Source organism: Xenopus tropicalis, chromosome 4, assembly GCF_000004195.4.
Source record: "Xenopus tropicalis strain Nigerian chromosome 4, UCB_Xtro_10.0, whole genome shotgun sequence".
In the NCBI taxonomy this organism is placed as follows: domain Eukaryota; kingdom Metazoa; phylum Chordata; class Amphibia; order Anura; family Pipidae; genus Xenopus; species Xenopus tropicalis.
This window is the reverse complement of record NC_030680.2, coordinates 38401801-38423749: the sequence shown is the minus strand read 5'-3', so window position 1 is coordinate 38423749 and position 21949 is coordinate 38401801. Positions and strand designations below refer to the sequence as shown.

At 39.6% G+C, this 21949-nt stretch overlaps 1 protein-coding gene across 1 annotated transcript; it reads right to left on the bottom strand.

Annotated features, from left to right (window-relative positions):
• Positions 1 to 16117: 16117 nt before the first annotated feature.
• Positions 16118 to 19637, bottom strand: foxa4 (forkhead box A4). The gene is given in 2 exon segments (NM_203607.1): positions 16118 to 17825; positions 19510 to 19637. Coding segments are annotated over 2 exon segments (1200 nt in total). The 5' UTR covers positions 19579 to 19637; the 3' UTR covers positions 16118 to 16694.
• Positions 19638 to 21949: the final 2312 nt, after the last annotated feature.

The following is a 21949-nucleotide window of genomic DNA, read 5'->3' as shown; positions in this document are numbered from 1 at the left end:
TCACTGTCCTAGAGCATCACACCTATGGCTTTGGACTGAAAATGCCCTTGGGAAACAAACACTGGCAGATAAAAAAGGCACAAATCTCTCATACTTTCCTTGTGGAAGTGCTGTTTATCCTGCCGACTGACCAACTTAATACAGTTCTTATAAGTAACTAAATTATATTATTATATTATATATATATACAGAACAGAAATTCATCGCATCACACAGGACTTATAGCGAAATCCGAGATTTATTGGGTGTGAAACAAAATGAACTGACGTTTCGGCCACAACTGTAGCCTTTCTCAAAGTTGTCAAAGGAACAATAAAGCTAAACTTAAATACCCAGTGTGGCGGGAAAATCAAAAAGTGACGTATACACATGACGTATACCCTTACGTGAAAACCCATAAAACCAAATAAACATTGACATTTAAAAAGAAAATTCAAATATAATTTAAACGCACGTAAGTAATAAAGGAATTTAAACAATATTTTGCTGTGTCACAATTCTTTCAGTTGTATATTTTCTTGTGTCCCATTTCCTTCAATTGAGCGCGAGTATATGTCAGTAACACAAATATTTGTGGTAAGTTATCACCATTGTCATATACATCCAATAATTCGTTACTAATTCAGCATAAGTACATTGAAGGTAGCGATTATTATCCAAAATAAACATCACAACAAATATACTCTAGGTGTCAGAAGCGCTATATATTCAACTGCGCTGTATATTCAGGCACGCTGTATATTCAAGCATTAATTAAATTCTTAAATAAAACAGAAAACATAATGAACAAAAAAGCGAAAAGCAATTAAAGAAGAGCTAAAAAGGGATTGCAAGTATTCAGACCTGACCAGAACATCGACGGTATGCTGCAGCTACGGGTGTAAAAAGTCCCTTCTTAACTGGTTGTCGCTTGGGGGAAAAATAGTTTCCAATTATCAAATATACTGGGGAGTTATTCAGCCACCTCCAGGTGTCCCTTGGATCAACAATGATGCTGAGGCTTTGGGCATCCGACACTATAGTGGTGTCCCATAGGCGGGCACATGTGGGCAATTGCGCACCCTCTCGGGGGCCGGACCCTAGCAGTGTTGGTGCCATCTATATAATATATTACTATAAACTACATTATATTGTATGTGATCATTTTTGTGAGCAGTCAGGTTAAGCAAAGTTTTTAAATATGGGAACACGCCCAAAGGAGAGATTTTGGGCACCCAGGGGAAAAAACAGCTCACCAAGCAAAAATGTTTTTAGGGCAAGCAAAACAGAGAATTTGACTTGGGTCCTAGACTTAAGGTGCCCATACACCTTCAGATCCACTCCTACGGGTGGGCAATATCAGGAGAATCCAGGCTAATTCGATCGTTTGGCCCTGGGGCCAAACGATCGAATTATAACAACGGGTATAGGCAAAGTCGGCATCAAAGAGCCGACTAGATTTTTTAACCTGCCGATCAATATCTGGCCGATTTCAGGCCAGATATCAGTCGGGCAGGCCCGTCGGTAGTGCCCATACACGGGCTGATTAGCTGCCGAAACGGTCTAAGGGACCAATATCGGTAGCTAGAATTGGCCCGTGTATGGGGACCTTCATACATGAGTGGTATTTTGTATATATTAGGCTAGTGCTAAATGGTGATTAGATGTCTTGCAGTATTCTATGGCAAGGGATGTACGCAGTCCGTGAGTTGTATACGTTATGATAAGGGCTATATTTACAAAATATTAGGCCATTGCTATAATCTTATCAAGCCATCTACATGTGTCAACATCTTGATCTGTTATCATAATTTGTTTTGTGCAAGAATCTTAGGTTTTATAGGGAAAAGTTTGCAATACTATTTCTTATATATACATTGAGTAAGACATGATATGAATATTTATATGGAGCAGGAAGAATAGGATTCAGTTGCTTTGGTTTCAGGAGCCATGAAGCAGTTAAATAAAGAGTAAGTTAAAACAATTGATTATAACCATCAGATGTCATAAAGCTGTAACCATATCAGGTGTGATGTACAGGGTATTCTTAAGTGACAATGAGCAGGCCAAATAAACAATAGGCTGAGTGTAGAAATCTGTCAATCAGGATTTCAGTGTGATAGAGAGGGCATAAGGAGGGGGGAAAGGCACAGGTGGAGGGGAGATAGCTGAACAATAGCATAGAGATAAAATTCAATTAAATTTTCTCATTCCAAGAAGACTCCATTGTTACCACAAAAAGAATATCTTTATATGCAAATGACTACTTCTCTTGGGAACAGAACGGCAAACCTTACACCATTTTACTTTCATATTAGCTGCATGCAATGTGTTTATTAACTTCATGTAAAATCTTTAGCAAGTTTAGCAATCGTACAGTTAGGGTATAGAAAAGACTTAAGAATACATAATGAGTTTGCAGTTATATAATAGAATCTTATATCACTGTGTAGTTAAGGGCCCCTCTTAGGGTAAGGACCCATGGAGCAGTTCAGTTGCCCGTGATAGCTATTGTAGGGAACAAACCACTCCAAAATTGCTTTCCGTCGGCAATGACAGGAGCCCCTGGTGGAAAGCCCTTCACACCGCTTCCGTATTTCGAAGTCACGCAAAGTTTTCTTCTGCAGCAACTTTACGTGACTTCAGAAAAACAAAGGGTGAAGACTCACGGAGCTACTAGTAGCAGCTACTTGTCTAGTAGCAGCTCCTAAAATAGACAATGCTGATCATTTACTGATAATCGTCAATATGTGTGTACATTTGGGCAGTGGACTGGGGGGGGGGGATTTGGTTGTATCATGTAAGTTGAAATTATTGGCCGGCATGTTGTTCTGAGTTATGTTAATATTTTCTTGTGAAGTTTTTAATAAAAAACATAAAAACCCTAAGGGGAATTTTTCGAGATTCAGCTGGGTTCAACATAGAAATTATTGTAACAAGTTTGCATTATAGCTAAAGGCTAGTTACTACTTGGCTTATTACTGATATATATAGTGACTACTGCATACTATCTCTTCCCACTAAGGAGAGAGGAAGCACCATCAGAGTTAGCCTGGGTTCCAACAGGATGAATGTATCAATTTGCCCAAAGCCACTTTAAGAGTGAAGACACATGGAGCTACTAGTATACAATACTAGTAGACAATACTGAGAAGACTAGTAGACAATACTGAGAATTGCCTCTGCTAAAACACACATAGAGACAGCTATCAGCATTGTCTATATTAGTATCCATGGCAAGTATCTGCTACTAGTAGCACCGTGTGTCTTCACCCTAAGGCACTGGTGGGCCCAGGGTATATTGTACTGTTGGGATCCAGTGTACACATTTTTTGACTTAACTGCACTCACTTTTCCTTATACACACACATTTAAGGCTGACTCAGAGACAACCCAAGCATAATGCTGTTTTTAGTACTTAAAATGATGGATTCCCCAACCAAAATCTGGTCAGGGTACAAACATGGATTAATTTGGCTGGCTAAAATTACCCTGTCGGGTAAGGACTGCATTATAGTCCAGGAGTCATAATATCAGCCTTGTTTGGCCAATAAAGTAAATAAATTATTTTGGTAGTCTTACTAAACAAGGGGATCTTGCAGTGTGTGACTGGTACAAGGCAGGAGCTCCAATCTCAGGCATGCACCATGCTAAACATAATCATAGTAATAATGCATTTCAGGGGGTGGTCTGCAACTCACTTCGCTACTCGCATAATTCTGTAGCTCCCATGTAAGAGTAAGAAAAAAATAATGAACAATGCACCTTCACGGGTATTTATTAGTCGTAAATGATCAGGGAGAAGCTCACACCCCACCTCTGCATAGGACGCCTCTAGAAAAACCATCTGCTAAAGATGGAAGGGCTTTAAGAACTTTTTTCTAAACCAGTGATTCCCAACCAGTGGCTCACAAGCTAACACCTTGGATGTTGCTCCCAGGGGCCTCAAAGCAGGTGCACCCTGTAGGCTGCCAGTCCACATAGGGCCACCAAATAGCCAATCACAGTCCAATCACAGCCCTTATTTGGCACCCTCATGAAGCTGTTTTATGCTTGTGTTGCTCCCCAACTCTTTTTACATTTAAATGTGGTTGACTGGTAAAAAAAGGTTGGGGATCCCTGTTCTAAAGTGCAAAGTAAACAACAGAAATCAATGTGTATTATACTGTAGAGTTGTTCCTGCAGATGAAAATGAGAAAAAATGGGGATACTTGTTTAAGTTGTTGAATGAAGAAGCTGAATAGGCTCAAATAGAGGCCATTCTACCTACATACACTCTCTCTCCTCAACAATCATTGTTTCTCTCCATTTCCCCTCAACAGTGTCTCTCTTTATGTGTCTTATTGTTCCTCATAGTCATTGTTTCTCTCCATGTGTCTCATTGTTCCCCCCCCCCCAGTCTATCTCTAAATCTGTCTCCCCCAGTCTGTCTCTCTCCATGATGTGTCTCACTGTTATCCCCAATGTGTGTCAATCTCTCTAGGAGTCTTACTCCCCCCAGCAAGTGTCTCACTTTCTGTGTTGCCCCATCCCCAAAGTTAGTGTCTCTCTTTTCTTAAACCAAATCTCTATCTCTGTCTCCAGCTGAAGGGCTGCAAGCCTGATATACCTGTATTAAACCATTTAATAATTGTTTAACAATTTGCGTCCTTTTTACAACTTCTTTTTTGTTAGGAGTGTCTCTCTAGTTCTAGGGGCCCATGGTTAATGCTGTTGCTGTATTCCAGGAACATACTGCATAATGATGGTTACAGATTATTATGTGTATTGAAACTGCCTATTAGGAACAATTGGAAACTATGTCCTGTGGGCAGGATTAATCATTTTCAGATGCAGTCCTCTATTTTAGATTATTATTATGGTGGGTTGAAAAACCCAACATACTGTTCTTCGACTTCAGCTTATTCTTCAGACGATTCTTCTTTTTCTTCTTATTATTCTTAGCGCCCCCCATTTTCAAAACACTACTCCTCCTACAGTTTTAGGGGTACAAAACCCAGACTCTCCACACTTCTTCGCCCTATAGCGGAGCAGGTTGCTTGTGCTTTTCTAAGCAATCCCGCCCCCCGTCTTTTTGTGGCGCTGCTCCGAACCCCCCAATTTTCCCATTGAATTTGACAGGGAAGATTTTCAAACTGCTGCCACACTTACAGCTTTGAAGCTACACCCCCCAAACTTGAATAACATAATCATGGGGTCACCTTGAATGAAACAGCGACATTTGTTGGATGACCCAATGTGGGAGGAACCAACAACAACCAATAAAATTTCACCCATTGACTTTAATGGGGAATTTTAAACTGCTGCCACACTTACAGCTTTGAGGCTACACTCACCAAATTTGAATCACATAGTCAACCTGAATGAAAATGGATGCCAAAAAGTGGGTGGAGCTACAAACAGCCAATCAGATTTTACCTCTTGACTTTCAATGGAGGAAATTCAACCTGCTGCCATTCTCACGGTAATAACACCAGGGTCCCCAAACTTTGTAGAGTTGGCACCAGGTAACTGCGATTCAAGGTTAGAAAAATTGGGCAAAGCAACCAACAGCCAATAATATTTTACCTGTTGACTTTCAATGGGGAAATTCAACCTGCTGCCATTCTCACAGTATTAACACCCGGGTCCCTAGGGGACTGCAGTTTTAAGTTTCAAAAAGTGGGTAAGGTCACCAACAGCCAATCAGATTCCACCTATTGAATTTTTTCAGATTTTATCTTTTGAATTTTTTTGGTTTAAATGTAAAATGCTGCCATTCTTATTTAATTGATTTTAATGCAGAAATTTAAAGTGCTGCCATTCTCACATGTTTAACGCCAGTGTCTCCAAACTTTTCACAGTTGACCACTGGGGGATTAAGGTTAAAGGTTAGAAAAAGTTGGTAGAGCCACCAACAGCCAATCAGATTTCACCAATTGAATATTATTGGTTTATATTTAAAATGCTGCCTTTCTCACACTATTTATGTCAGGATTCCCAAACTTTGCACAGTCAGTCATTGGTTGACTATGTATTTAAGGCTAGAAAAAGTGGTCGGAGCCACCAACAGCCAAACACATTTCTTAATTGATTTCAGTGGGGAAATTTTAACTACTGCCATTCTCACACATTTAATTCCAGTGTCCCCAAACTTTTCTTCACCACCGGACTAAGGTTAAAGGTTAGGAAAAGTGGGTGGAGCCACCAACAGCCAATCACATTTCTTTAATTGATTTCAGTGGGGAAATTTAAACTGCTGCCATTCTCACATGTGGAGCCACAAACAGCCAATCCATTTCCACCCATTAAATTTCATTGGTTTATATTTAAACTGATGCCATTATTTAAGTATTAATTCCCAGGTTGTTAAACTTTGCAAGGTTAGTCACTGGGTATTTGCGGTTCAAAGTTAGGGAAAGTGGGTGGAGCCACCAACAGCCAATCACATCTCACCTATTTACTTTAATTGGTGAAATGGTAGTCACTTTGGGACTGCAGTTCAAAAATAGGAAAAGGGTTGTGCCATTGGTTTAAATATAAAATGCTGTAATTCTCACACTATTTATGCCAGGGTACTCACTGTTTGTCACTGGGTGACTTCAGCTCAAAGTTAGAAAAAGAGGGCACAACCACCAATTACAATTCACCTATTGTCTTTAACTATTAATCCTAGGGTCCCTTAACTTTGCAGAGTTAGTCACTGGGTAACTTCAGCTCCAGGTTAGAAAAAGTGGACAGAGCTACCAACCACCAATCAGATGTCACTCATTGACTTTCAGTGGGGAAATTTCAATTGCTGCCATACCAGACACTATTACAACCAAGGTCCCCAAACTTTCAACAGTGATTTTTACTATATAACTGTGGTCCAAGGTTAGAAAAACTGGATGGAGCCAACAACAGCCAAATAACAACATTCAGTGACTTCACATTTTTCAAACCAACATGAAGTTTGTTCTAAACCTTCTCTTTCTAGTTTATAAAATGCCAACATATTCGCTAGACTTATACAATAAATGTGCATATACATTATACATAGATTACAAACAAAAATACAACTCATATCTGATAGAAGATTTAAAGAGGGACCTGTAAAAAAAAGCTTGCAATCTAAATTTCCTCTTGATTTTAATTCATTTTCTAAATAAATGGTTAGCCATTTGCATTTGTATTTGTTAGATATATGCTTAGATCAGTGTATGAAATATTATTACATTACTGCCCAATTGAATTTTAAGATCAAAATCTGCACAAACAACAACAACAAATGAAATAAAACTACATTCACGACAGAATGTTACCATATTCAGGTAGCTAGAAGAACTGCCTAATCATATTTCCTGTCTAACACTTGTATAGTAGAAAGCCTTATCAAAATATGTGTGAAAAGGAACCGTTGTAGGATGCTGCTTTTGTAAATTGATGGTAATTAGCGCTGAATCGGCAGAAGGAGGTAGAAATCCTATTGTACAACAGGGAAACCTTCCTCGACTAATATAGATGTAAATTTGTTTCAATAGATAAACCAATCTGCACTTATTTGGTAGAATAAGTCTAAAGCAACTGGACGTTTTGAATATTCTTGAAAATGGCTCACCACTCATTTGATCTGAGTGGCTTTTTTAGTTTATTTACAAGAATACTCAGAAAGTGCAATTGCTCATGCATTGACTTTCATGATTCTACCAGCAGTAGACCAATTCAAATTTGCAGTTTTGTAAATGCAGGAATAGCCCCTCGAGTAATTTCTCAGTTGTGAAAAAAATGTATTGGCAAAGAGTGCAAAATATGGAGTTGCCCTATCTAAATACCTAAACTAGAAAATGAGAATCTCCAAGCACCGTTTCGTACGATATTCGGTGCGTGTACGGCTGCTGATATCGGTCGACTCGCCGATCGTCCAGGTTAAAAGATTTTGATCGGGCTCCATAGAAGGCGCCTGAGCAAAATCTGCCGTCAGCGCTGAATCGGCAGAAGGAGGTAGAAATCCTATTGTTTCTACCTCCTTATCTGCCGTTTCAGCCCTGAAGATTAGTGGCGAATTTAACAATCTTTCGTGCGACCGATGGTTGCACGAAAGATCGCAAATCGCCACGTGTGCTTTTTACTAACCACATGTCCATTATTTCATGCAGTTTTATTGACTTCTAAGTCTCACCACAATTTTGCCAAGAAGAAGGGCATACAAAGATTTTGCTATATTACTTTATTCAACTTCAGTGATGACATTGTTTTCAATTGCCAATTTTTCAATAAAATGCCAGCTTGGGTAGTCAATAGTTCATGATCCTGATATGGCCAGACATGTATACAAAATAACACAGACAGGACATTATATTAAATATTCATATACACAGAACCAAAAGGCCTGACCATTGACTACGTTTGGTTAATCACTTGTTTCTCAAACTAATAGTAAAAGCAGAAGCATTATTAGATCTGATTGGCTGATCAATTACACAAAGCAGTGTGATTATCATTGTGGTTAGTGAGATCATCAACTTAACATCATCTGAAATCTGTTCAGTTCTTAAATTTGGCCTCTATCTGCCAATGTGTACCGAACATAGTGTTCTCAAAGTAAGGCGTTCAGTTTCAGAACTCCCAAGGTCACAAATTTGTATTAAAATCTCAAGAGTCTGTTATTAATATATGTAATACGCTGCAGATCTGTCCAGTAGGCCGACATAGCTAACACAAAGTGATAATATACAGTAATTATCTCTCGATTAGGAAAAATGAAAACAAAATATAGAAATCACATAAAAAGTTCCCACTAATTCCCAATTATGGAGCTTAACTAGGTAGAGGTGAGGTGTAATTGTCTCAAACCTGTGTTTTACATACATAACTATAGGTCCTTAATGGTTGTATTAATAGGAGTCTGATGCCCCTGTATAAAGAGTTAATAAAAGTATCTTTGCTTTGTGCTGTTGCATAAAGAACTCTGTTTCTTGGCATTCTCGGCCTATTCTAACCCCATAAATCAGACAGGATAATGAGTTACAATGTTCATTGGACACACACATAGAGACCCTTTCAGAATATGAGCTACACTAATTATCTTACAAAAGGAGAGATTAGCAGAGACAATTGTAAGCAGACATGCGAACTCTCTTTTCTCCTCCCCCCTATCCTGCCTGTCTATTGTAATGAAATCGCTTAGCAGCAAGACGTTTTCCTCTATCTGTATCAATGGCTAATTGTTATTATCCAATATCTTGGTACATTAGAGAGGATGGTGCATGTAATCGCTACCCCCTGCCAAACTTTGGTTGCAAGAGACCATTTCTAACCTCTAGACAGGATGGAATTCCCACCATTATAACCACTTACCAAGGAGCCATGGGATACTTTCCCTCTTTGCATCACCGTAAAAGTTAGCTCATTCTTTCATTTAATCACCAAAAGCCAGGGATAGCATATTTAAATTGTGTGCTGGACAAAATTTGGCTTAAAATTCTACCTCCAACTGACTGCTTTTTGTATTTTAGTAATAATAAATACAAATGATCTCCTGTGACATATGTTTAAGGCGTGTGGCTTACAATAAAATCATGATGTAATGCAGAGAGGAAAAGGATCCCTTGGAATATATGTGTTGGTTTGGCATTGTTACCTCCAGTTTTGCTTGCTTACAAATGGTGTGAATTAAGCTGGCCATACATGCACCGATAATATCGTATGAAACCCCGCTTCGTATGATATTCGGTGCGTGTATGGCAAGTCGGCGAGTCGACTGATATCACAGGAGGCTGCTGATATTGATCGACTCGCCAATCGGCCAGGTTAAAAGATTTTGATTGGCGCTGTAGATGGCGCCTGATCAAAATCTGCCTTCAGGGCTGAATCGGCAGAAGGAGGTAGAAATCCTGTTGTTTCTACTTCCTTATCTGCCGTTTCAGCCCTGAACGGTTAGTGGCCGGAAATCGCCACGTGTGTGGCCACCTTTAGTGCCCATTCACAACCTCAGATGGCCATGTGTTTCACTTTGTGCCCACCATGTTTCTATATAATGGACAGAAGGGTTTTGGCACCAAATGTTTTGCCACAGAGGGTTTCATACAACATAAAAAAATTTCACTGTAACAATTGAGGGGTAATTTATGAACCCCAAGGGCTCAAGTGCAAGAGCGTGCCCCTTAGCGCTTACCACCTGCCCCAATGCAGGCAGTGCATCCTGCTGTTCTGTACCTTGTGCCTCTAAATAACACGCAAAGTTGGGGACAGGATGGGGGACGCCTATGTGGCTCTGCCTGCCTGTGCCTCACCAATACAGTGCTAACTAACACAGTCAGTGTTGTATTTATGAAGCCAATTAGCCCACTGATGTTGGCTGAGGCAGAAACTTGCAAGAGCCATGGTAGCAGAAGGAAGTCTCTTCTATCCACAAATACCCAGTAACTTAGCTGGCTTTGCACAACGTCTATTTATTTGTATTATTTTATTATTTGCTACCTGTTGTAGACCATGCCATTGTTCTTTTTCCTCTTTACATTATGAAAATGTTATAGCTGCTTTAATAGAGGAGAATGTGTTCCTCGGTAGTCATGTGACTGCATCTACTTCCGTCGTTTCAATAAACTACATTCCTGTCATGCTTTAGGCCAGGGTCAGACAGGGGACTTTTGCCATGGAAATACAGCAGAAAATGCTACCTTTTGTTCCCTATTGGAGCAGACATGAGAGTGAGCACTGAGCCTTATCTGAGTATCTGCTGTGGAGTTCTCGGGGTTCACCTACCGGCATGCCCTCCCATCCCAGAACCCAATTAAAAGGTAGGCTTCTGATGGCTGAATATGATGATTTAAGGTGATTAAAGCTGGCCATGCACGTTAAGATATTCAAAAGATCTTTTAGTTATTGTAGGACCAAGCTTATCCTGAAACAATTGTTTCAGGACAATTTTTCCATCAATAAAACAACCATTTCAAGTGCTATCATCTAGTTGAAGCTAGGAAAACTACCTGCTTGGTCCTGCAAACAGTTGGACAATAGGCAAATTCCCAAACCTGCCCCATCGACTTTCTGACCTATCCCTTTAGGGAGAGAAAAATCTTAACCTGTATGGCCTCCTTTAGGGCTGTGACACATGGGGAGATTAGTCAGCGTGTGACAAATCGCGTTGCCGCATATGCCATCCCAACGGGGATTTACATTCTAGTCAGTGGGATGGCATTTCGGGGAAATTAGTTGCCCGCGTCAAGGGAGATTTGTCGCGCACGACTAATCGCCCTGTGTGTCACAGCCCTTAGTTGCTTTACCTGGGGCAGGTGTTTGTTATTCAGAGTAGAGATGTAGCGAACCTCACAAAAAAAACCCGTTTGCGAACTTCTGCCAAAAAGTGCGAACTTTTGCGAACTTTGCGAACCCCATAGACTTCAATGAGAAGGCGAACTTTAAAACCCAGAAAAGCCATTTCTGGCCAGAAAACTTGATTTTAAAGTTGTTTAAAGGGTGCCACGACCTGGACAGTGGCATGCAGGAGGGGGATCAAGGGCAAAAATTTCTCTGAAAATTACGTTGTTGACGCAGCGTTGCGTTTTGTGCTGTAAAGGGAAGAAATCACATTACATTTCTAAACTTGTGTAATAAACTGCTTTAAAACGTCTACATGCCAATCAAGTCGTGTAAAGGTTACAGCCGGTTCACACGCAAAGACAAAACGCTGCAGTAGTGGATACGGAATATATTATTGCTGGTGGAAAAACGTCGCTCAGGTGATTTTATTGCAATGCAATGTCACTACTATGTGTAACGTGTTTCTAGGAGCAGCACACCAGTCCCCAACACAGCTAGACTAATAGCACTGGGCTCCATAAATTACAGTAGCAAAGTAAAAAAACACAAATAAAAAAAAATGATGTGAATGTGTGGTTGGTGCTTAGTGCACTACTATGAGCAGCACACCTGTCTCCAACACACACAGACGGAGCTGCAGTACACAATGAAAAGAAGAGTAACAGTAATCAGAAAATAAAAGCAGTCCTTACAAGGACTATTGGGTTACAGCAGATGAGATCAGCAGGACAGCTGCCCACAGCAGCTACATACAGAGCAGTAGAAAGTAGATTACTAGTCAGCAAAGCTACCTAAACTGTCCCTCAAATCCCTGCACAGCTCTTTCCCTATGCTAACTCATCAAGCACACACAGGCAGAATGTAAAATGGCTGCTGGGCTTCGGTTTATAAATGGAAGGGAGTGGTCCGGGGGTGGTCCAGGAGGGAGAGCTGCCTGATTGGCTGCCATGTATCTGCTGGCTCTGGGGTGAGAGGTCAAAATTTGGCTCCAGCTAAGGCGAACCCAAAATTGCGAACATCGCTAAAAGTTCGCGAACTTGCGAACATCGCTAAAAGTTTGCGAACTTGCGAACAACCGATGTTCGTGCGAATTAGTTCGCCGGTGAACAGTTCGCTACATCTCTAATTCAGAGTGGTGTTATCTGACTTGTCCTGCTAACCAGATACTAAAAATAACACTACATAATCAGCAAGCAGTTAGCGGGGGGGGGGGTCATAGTTTGGAGTAGCGTCTTAAGGCACTTGCTATTGCTGACTGACAATAAAGCACTAATGAAAGGTGCAAAGTTTGCTTCAGGTCTAGTTACCTGCAGCAACCAATCAGCTGTTAGCATTTACTGGTCACTTTTTTTTTTTAAAGCGATCATCCTGTTGGCTGCTGTGGGTTACTGCACATAGGAAAAATTAATGGGGCTCATTTATATACAATGGGCAAATTTGCGCCTTGGCAGTAAGTTTTGGTTTTCTACCTGCAGCTGGCTAAAGAAAGCTAATCACTGATTGGTTGCCATGGGTTACTGCTCAGGTGCAAGTTTGACCATTGTTTATAAATGTGCCCCCATGTCTTTTATTACACGGGGTAAACCTTGTACCAAGTCGACCCAAAATTGGCCTTTGTGTCCTTAACAAAAATCCCATTTCTCTTTGTCTGCATCTGAGGTCATTGGCTGATCACCCTGCCTGGAAGCTTTGCATCTGGTTAGATTGTGGGGTATTTGCAAACAAAAGTCTTACACGAAAGATTTACATAACTGATTATTTGTACTGTGAAACTGCAATTTACCATGGTTATTTTGGGGTCCCCACCACTAGAACGCATAATACATTTTCCTGATATTACATTTCCCTGGATGTTACCATTTTTTTTAATATTTATTTTCTGGCCCCCTGAAAAATGTAAAATGGGGGATTCTGCTGTATTTAGAGTTTAACACCTGGGGTTCCCAAGCACACTACCACCGCCGCTCCGCAGTGTGTTACATGAGGTGCTCCGTGGCAGGTTTTATTGCAGTTTTATTACATATGGTCTGAGAGAATAGACCCTTTAAGCGTTACCTCCCCCTATACACACAAACATACACACCTGTTTAAACGCTTTGTTTGCTCAGGATAGATGTGACCCTGTAGAAAATCTCACAGGAGGGCGAGAGCACAGTTTAGACATGTTTGTAACAAGGTCAGAGGATAAAACAGTAAAATTTAACCCATACCCTAAAATAATGAAATGCTTCATTGCGCCTGCTACAAGGAGAGACACTCAGAGAAAATTTTCTTCCTACATCCAGCTGAGACTGTTTTCCACCTACCATATAGTTCTGCATGAACTCACCCAAAGATCCACAACTATTACCGATTATGTGCAAAATGCCTGTTATGTAACAAGGCAAAGCTAGCCCTTCTAAGACCGACTGTATACTATAGATGTGAATTTAGTGGTTGGAAGACACACAGAGCTACTAGTAGCAGCTACATGTCATGGCTACTAAAATAGACAATGCTGATCTTTTACTGATAATTGTCTCTACGTGTGTTTTAACACAGGCAATTCTCAATATTTTCTATGGCAGGGTATTTTCTGGTGTTTAGTAGCCGTAACTAGTAGCTGCTATTAATTAGCTCCATGTGTCTTCACCCTAAGGGCAGTGGCACACGGGGAGATTAGTCGGCTGTGATAAATCTTTGCTATTGTGCGCGACTAATCTCCCTGACATACCATCCCACTGGCAAGAATGCCTCTCAAGGAAACGTCGGGTAACTTCGGAAACACGAATGATGCATATGCCATCCCACCGGTGATTTACATGCCGGTGGGATGGCATATCGCCCACAGTAGCCACTGCCCTAAGGATGTGAAAATACAAGAGTAAAATGATTTACTCATGGATTAAGGGTAGTGGTACACGGGGAGATTAGTCGCCCGGCGAGAACGAAGATTTGTCGCAGGGCAACTAATCTCCCCACAATGTCATCCCACCAGCTAGAATGTAAATCGCCGGTGGGATGGTATACGCGTCGCTGCGATGTCCTGCAGTCGGCCAAAGTTTCTCTCAAGGCCTAAAAGGTTTTCTCTAAAGCTTTGACATCTGCAGGATAGGTAATCTCTCATGGGCAGCAAAGCACTATTTACGTAGTGTGTTTACTAAGATTGGAGATAAATAGCATCGGTGATGTTGCCTATAGTGATCAATCAGCAATAAGATTTAAACAGTTACCTAAGTTAGAAATCAAAAGCAAAGATCTCATTGGTTGCTATGGGTAACCATCTCTCTGCCCGCATTTTGTAGGAAGGTGGAGAGAGATGGATCTGCTCTCATCCACACAGCTTGAGTGCAGCTACACAGAGAGTAGATTGGCCCAAAAATACATGGTAGAGAGAAGGTGGCAGTACACCACATGCAGTGGCCTAACTAAAGTTGCCTTGGCCTGGGTGCAGGATGTGCACCCCGTCTGTCTTACCCCATGATTTACCATTTTTGCGGCTCCAACAGGCCCCAAGAAGTTGCGGGCCCAGGGATTGTATCCCCCGTACTCCTGGTAGTTAAGCCACCAACCACATGTGACTGTGGCCATAAGAACACTTGTTTGACAATACTTATATGAATAGATGGTGCTAACACTGTTTACTTGTATAAATGCACCGAAATTCCTCCTCATGTTTTTTCTTGCTATTAAGCAAGTAAATTGTTGTACCACCAGTGATTTCCATTCACTTCCATACAAAGAGGTTTTTTTTATCCCCATGCTGGATCGGTTAATGCAGGCGACAAAATGTCCCATGTATTCTTGCCCTAAACAGAAAATACAGCCTTGAAAGGCAGAACTGATAGTGCACATTGCTTGTAATGCAGTATGTACAGAAAATATGCCAGCTCCTACTCTTGATATAGATGTGAAGAGAATGCATATCAAGTTTAAACTTACTTTCTTTTATAGAAAATTTCAGTAAAGTAAATCCAAAGTATAATATGCAGAGCCAAGCTAATCTACAACTACCAGCATTCTCTAGCAACTATTGTGGATTTCTTGGAGTTCCACAATGGTTTATACCCACATAGCTGTCAATTTGATAGCCCTGACATAACAAAAACATTTTGACTGCACTTTACTACACACAAAAGTTTCTGAACAAATGATTTCCCTCCTCTAACTGCAATGCATACTCATTACTACGGAAGAGCAGTAGGGCCACCAAAAAAAAAAAAATTCCGGTGAATTACGTATACAATGTGCATGAATTTGTAGATAGCTTTTAAATGATTATAATAAATATTAATGATTATTATTACTTGCTGCCATAAATATTAAGCTATTACCATAGGAAAGCGATACAACATGCCCCTATGTATAAAGTTATAATAAAATAAGCCTGATAGCCCTCTATCCCCATGCATACAAGAATGTGATGCCCCTGCACTCATCCATATTCAGCTATGACCATACAAACCCCTCACATCCATTATCGTAGGTATTTGCACCTACGATAATGGCTGTATATAGCTGTATATAGAGCTATTACTAAAGACGTAAGCTTACTTACTTACTACTACATACTAAGCTTTTGCCACAGTAAAATGATACCTCTGCACCTCAGCTATAACTAAATTGTGGTTCCCTTTTAACCTATTTGTTTTAATCTGCTGCCATTTGAGAAAGGTATCTCCTGCACCCAAGTTTATTAAGCTTTTACCATTAGGGGTTTGCCCCCCTACCTTCGCCCTGTAATAATGTGTATTTAAGCTTTCGCTCCTAAATGCCTGCCTCATGTATATTAAGGTTTTACAATATTATAGAAGACTGCCTGAATATTTGACCAGTTTACTATCTACTCCCAATAAAAGTACATAACACACAAGAATTTTAATTGAACAAGTTTATATATTAATATCAAGAATAGCACAGACATAAGGAAAAACAGGTTTCATGTGGAACACACAAAAATAAAACATTTAGAACTGACACCTTTAAATGCTATTCAACTTTAAATATCATAGAAAAAACATGAAACGTTATGTACATATTTAAAACAGCAAAATCTGCTCCCAGTATAGTATATTAACCCCAAATACATAATTAGAATATCACATAATGATTACTTTTGAAGGACGTTGTACTAGTGATCCATTTTAACAGGCATCTTGCCTATACAACATTTACAACAGAAAGCTGATATCGTACATTCCTTAATAATATTATATGAATATTTTTCAAGGACAAGGTAGGCAATGCCTTTTGGTCAATCTAGCATTATAAATAAATACAAATTTCACATATTTTCTCTTACTGAGTGATATTCTAAATTCTGGTTTAGAATCACGATCAATGCGTCTCAAAAACGACTGGGTTTTTAAGAATCTGCTTGTAGGTTATACAGTGACCTTGATGGCATTTATTTTATATAAGAAATGTCTGTAAAGCATAACAAAAACAAATCTTTAAAGGGAGCTGAGGATAGGTCTGGAATACATGTTGGCATAATATCCATTATCAGTGGATGATGATGTCTGCATGTCTAGTCCATTTTTTGAGGCCATGTTGTGATAGTCAGAGCTGTAGTTAGAGTAATGGACAAGATGGTCTGTGGTTGGACACATTTCAAGTTTACTGGGGTATGTTTGGTCCTGTTCAGAAGACATTAGTTGTGTGATAGAAAATGGATGTCTCCCAGAGAAAGGATCATGCTTCAAATGGACATCTTCTCCAACTAGGCCAAGATAGCCATCATTAGAGAGACCTAATGGATACATGAGTTGAGATGCTGTTCCTGCTTGTTCAGATGTAGGGCTAAGGCCAACTGGTGAACCCCCTGAAGCCTGATGAATACTTGATCCTGTGGAGTCCCTGCCCCCATCATTAACTGGAGCTTGTGGTGATCTTGAAGAGGAACAGTCATCATAGCCAACTGGAGTCTCCTTCAAGCTCCCTCCATTCTCATCCCCTGGCTTGTTTACTTTTTTCTCTCGTTCTCCAGACTTGCTCCTTTCACATTTGAATCTCTTCTGCCTTCTTAAGTAACATCCATTCTCAAACATATTACCAGATTCAGGGTGCAGAGTCCAATAGGAGCCTTTACCTGGCTTTTCTGGAGAACGTGGAACTTTGACAAAACAGTCATTGAAGGATAGTGAATGGCGAATAGAATTCTGCCATCTTTGCTGATTCTGCCTGTAGTAAGGGAAAAGATCTATGATCCATTGGTAGATCTCATTTAGTGTCATCATCTTGTTGGGTGCCTGCTGTATTGCCATGGTAATAAGGGAGATGTAAGAGTATGGGGGCTTAGCATGGGAGTAATTCCTACGATAGGTACGGGGATCTCTCTGAAATTCCGACTCTCCTTGGCAATAGCCCATAGGATAGGCAGGAGTGGAAGCTGGAGGAGCAAGGGATCCCACCATCCCTTGGGTCATGGAACCAAGAGAGCCTAGGTTTCCCTGAATACTGGTAACAGGCCCTGATAAGCCATTACTCATATAAGGCATGCTTGTTGGAACTGTGGAAACATCAGTTGGTAAGAAGGAATTGCTTGGCAAGCCATTGTTCATGTTGTGTATTCCAGAATATATCTAGAGAGAAAAAAGAGAAGATGTACATTAAAAATTGTACTAATTAATTCTAACCATTAAATATATCATCTAGCAAATGTATGAGAACACCTACAATGTTTTATATTTCTCAGTTACAATACATTCTGCTTCTTTTATTAGAACGTCACTCATCAAAATGCTTTATGCATTACTTTAGAAGAACTTTTTCATTTCCCATAAAAAAATATGGAGTTCCCTCTGTTATTCAGCATAAACATAAGGCATTATGTTTGTGTTGCTTCATTTCTATTTGGCAACAGAATAAGCATTCTACTAAAAAATGATTTGGCATAAAATCACTCATATTACTTAATGCTGGAACTTGCTAATACTAATATTAACGAGACACTAATGCATTCAGGGTAATTTGCTTACAAGTTATACATGGATAGGCACCAATATGCATCATGAAGCCTGATCTTTTCCTGTAGCACATAAAAGGATCACAGCATTCAAACTGAGCGATTTCCTCTCAATCAGCACTTTTGTGTCCTTTTCACCGGCCCATCCGCAAGAATTTCTAAGTTCCCAATACACTTCTGCTACTCAGACCCCTTGCATAACAATATGCTTTAATTGCTTGCTAAATGTTGTCCTCACATTCCAACCCCAAACAGTCTTCCAACAATGACAAGTTTTAGTGTAAATAAAATGCATTGTTCATTAGAAGAAGATGATACTTTTCATGGCTAATTCTATATCATGTCTGGAAAATATGCCAATAAGAAAAACTATTAAAATGCCCAAAATACAACCCTAATGATTACATGCTATGGGCTACAGAATGGTCACACTATTTATGCTTAAAAGTTAAACTTCAATAGTTCTGGGTTATTTTATAGATGAATATTAGATCAGTATAATAAGTCATTATAGAAGTTTGCTTGTCCCAGGGTGTTGGGCACAGCAATTCACAGCACACAATAAATAGGTATATTGTAAAAGTTTAAAAAGCCACAGTTGTGTACAAGAACACATAATATTAATGCAATCAGTCACTTTGCTCAAAGCTCATACATTTATCCAAAAAATTCTAAGTTAATAAGCTAATCTTTTGCAAGAGGCCCATACTCAAAAGTAAGTTAATGTGTAATAGCTGTTAGCCTTGGATATTATGATCACTATTGCACAATTGTTGTGGCTATGTAGCAAGCGATGGGATTGCATGAGAATACCCCTATTACTGTGTAATACAGAACACTGGCTAGTAGACACCTAGTTCTTTTTATTGTTTGCATTCACCTAAACATATATACTGATTTCTCTCCCAATGCTTATTATTATATCACGATGCCTTGTTATCTGCACAGAAGGATAATTACTACTTATGTCTATAAAGAATTGAATACTGTACATAGAATACAACAGCATGTTCTAAAATGATAATTATATTTATATTTATAATTTTGCTTCTTTCAAGAAAATTTTTATTTTTAACCAGTAATAGTGAATACTCATCTTTCTTTTCCTTTCACCCCTGGTTCCCTGGTTCCTGTAGTGCCTCCCTGTATATTCCCTTTTGTATTATGTAAATAAAATGTAAGAAAGTGATGTATGGCACGGGAACTCTGTTTTAATTTAAAGCTTGTTGTATGTGCTTAAGATATAAGTGTGGCCTTATATAAGATACATATTAGGCTTTCTATGTGGGGAAGCAGCTTACCTCACTCTCTTGGTACATGGTATTCCAGTCCATAGGGTCCTTAATTTCCAACTTGACTCTATTTAGCATGTTCTGGAGTCCACTGCTGAGGTATGGTTTCTCCAACGAGAAGACCTACTGAAGAGTTCTTCTTAAATTGAGCACTAGGAGTATCTGAATCTGTTCATCCCACCCTTGAGACATTTAAAGATGTTCCCAAAGGTCATTTAAATAGGCTCCTCCCTTCTCCTATCACTCAGTGACCTCTACACTGGCTACCTGCAGGGCCAAATCACTCCAGGACAAAGGAAGTCAGTATTGCCCCCTACCTCCTTTCTTTCACACACACCTCCTATCCTTCTCTATTTCACTTGCACCATTCGTCTCATCAAAATGCTAATAGGATCAAGCAGTTCCACTTCCACAGAGACACAGACCCATGGTGGCTTTTTCATTCCAAAAAACTAATGTGATAATGTTCTTCCTGTCCCTTAGTGCTGGATATTTGTATGTGGGAATCTGTTTCAGTATAACCATACCTTATAGTTTTGGAAAGTTTTTTTTCTACAAAAATAACTTTATTAAGGATATTTTATAGCCATTTGGGCTGTACCCATTTTTAGAGACACAACTTTCTGATCTTACATAATAATTTTACTTTTGTTCACTAAACCGATATTTAATAAAGTGTAGAACATAGCTATGTTTTATAGAAAATGTAGCACAATTGTGTGGAAAAAGGCATGTACCCCCAGCATTAGATTGCCCCTTGGTTGTAAATCCAAAGTACAAAGACATACACAAATGTCCATATATATGAGAGCTGGAATGCTTGGGACCTGTGGTTTTCAACATAAAGGTTTTTCTGTAACTTCATAAAGTGCCTACATTTATATATTAAATAAAAACAACACTTTGAACAATATAATGTATTCACTCTACAGAATTGTAGGATCAAGTACAAAGTATTGTTTACTATTAAAGTAAGGAAAAATTGATATATATATATATATATAAACACACACAAAGGATGGCACACTGCTATGTATAATACCACGGGTGCTTGGTAAAGGGTTCCAATAGTACAAAAAAAGACCAGCAACTTATATATATATATATATATATATATATATATATATAAAGCAAAAATGTTAGATGTCTTTAAGCATTTTGGATGTCCAGCCTGCAGTTCTCCAATTGCTGCTGATCCCAAATGGTTCACTGGGAGTTGTGGTCCTCACAAATACTTTATTTGTAGTAATATTATAAAAACACTGACAATAAGATGGCTAAGCAGGAATAAATGTAGATTTGTAGAGATATTTGCTGGTTTATCATTAGGTAATAAAGTTTGTGTCAACATCATCAAAACTTGGTGTCAACATCATCAAACAAGAAAAAATATATTCCAATATGCCTTGGAATATGTTGCTGCTTTATGAATGAAGGTGGGTAGTTAAAATGACATCCCATAGAATATTCATTGGAGATTTGAATTAGTTGATCACCAGTTTAGCCAAACTATGCAAACATTCACTAAAAAAATGCATACATTTACCAGCAATTAGAAAAGCCCTTGACCTCTTTTAACAGCCTTGCCTAGCCCAATGCACTGCACAGTCTGTAGCTACAGCTACATTCTATATTCCTCCAGTGCATGGGCAAGTATGAAACCTCTCACAGCAGACAGGCAATTCTGCTGCAGATTCAGCTCTATGTGCTGCCTTAGAATATATAACTTCCAGTTATATCTGAGGATTCTGTAACAGGGCAGGCCCAGATTAGTAGCAAAGCCACAAGGTGGCACAAATTTAGGGGTGGCATGCCGCACCTAAACTTTGCTTACATACAGTGCATTGGGGACAGGACATGAAAGAAAACTTCAGCACGTCCTGTCCCCAGCGCTCCGTATGTGAGCTAAATGGATGCACGATTCTGATGGGGGGGGGGGGAGCGCCTAATTACGGCAGCCTCTGGGCGCAGTAATTAGAAATCCGGTGTTGGTAAGAGGCCATAGACTGTCACTATTAAGTGAGCTGGGGGAAGCTGTTTGGGACTCTATGTACTTGAAATGCTGGGGCCTGTTTTGAATTCCAGTCCAGGCCTGATACCTTCTGATGCCCAGAGAATTCTGGCTGTGCTGGCCACTCAGCTGGGGCACAGTAAAAAGTCGGGCAGTATTCTGCATATTGTAAGCAGGCCAGTAAGCATAAGAAGTGGAAAGGGTCAGTTTTCAGTACTCCTGTGTCTTTGAAGAAGTTGTATATCTCCCCTGTATTGTTTCAAAATTCTATTTGTGGAGTTTTGCATAGAGTGCAGCAGAACAAAGCAACAGGCCCATCAGCTTATAATGACTAGTGATGCTGTCCTAGCAGAAGGCTTCAGCTAAAACAAGAAATGTAGCAGTTGTCAGTCACTGGAATAAATAAAAATATGCACAGAATAAATATTATGTGTGCGC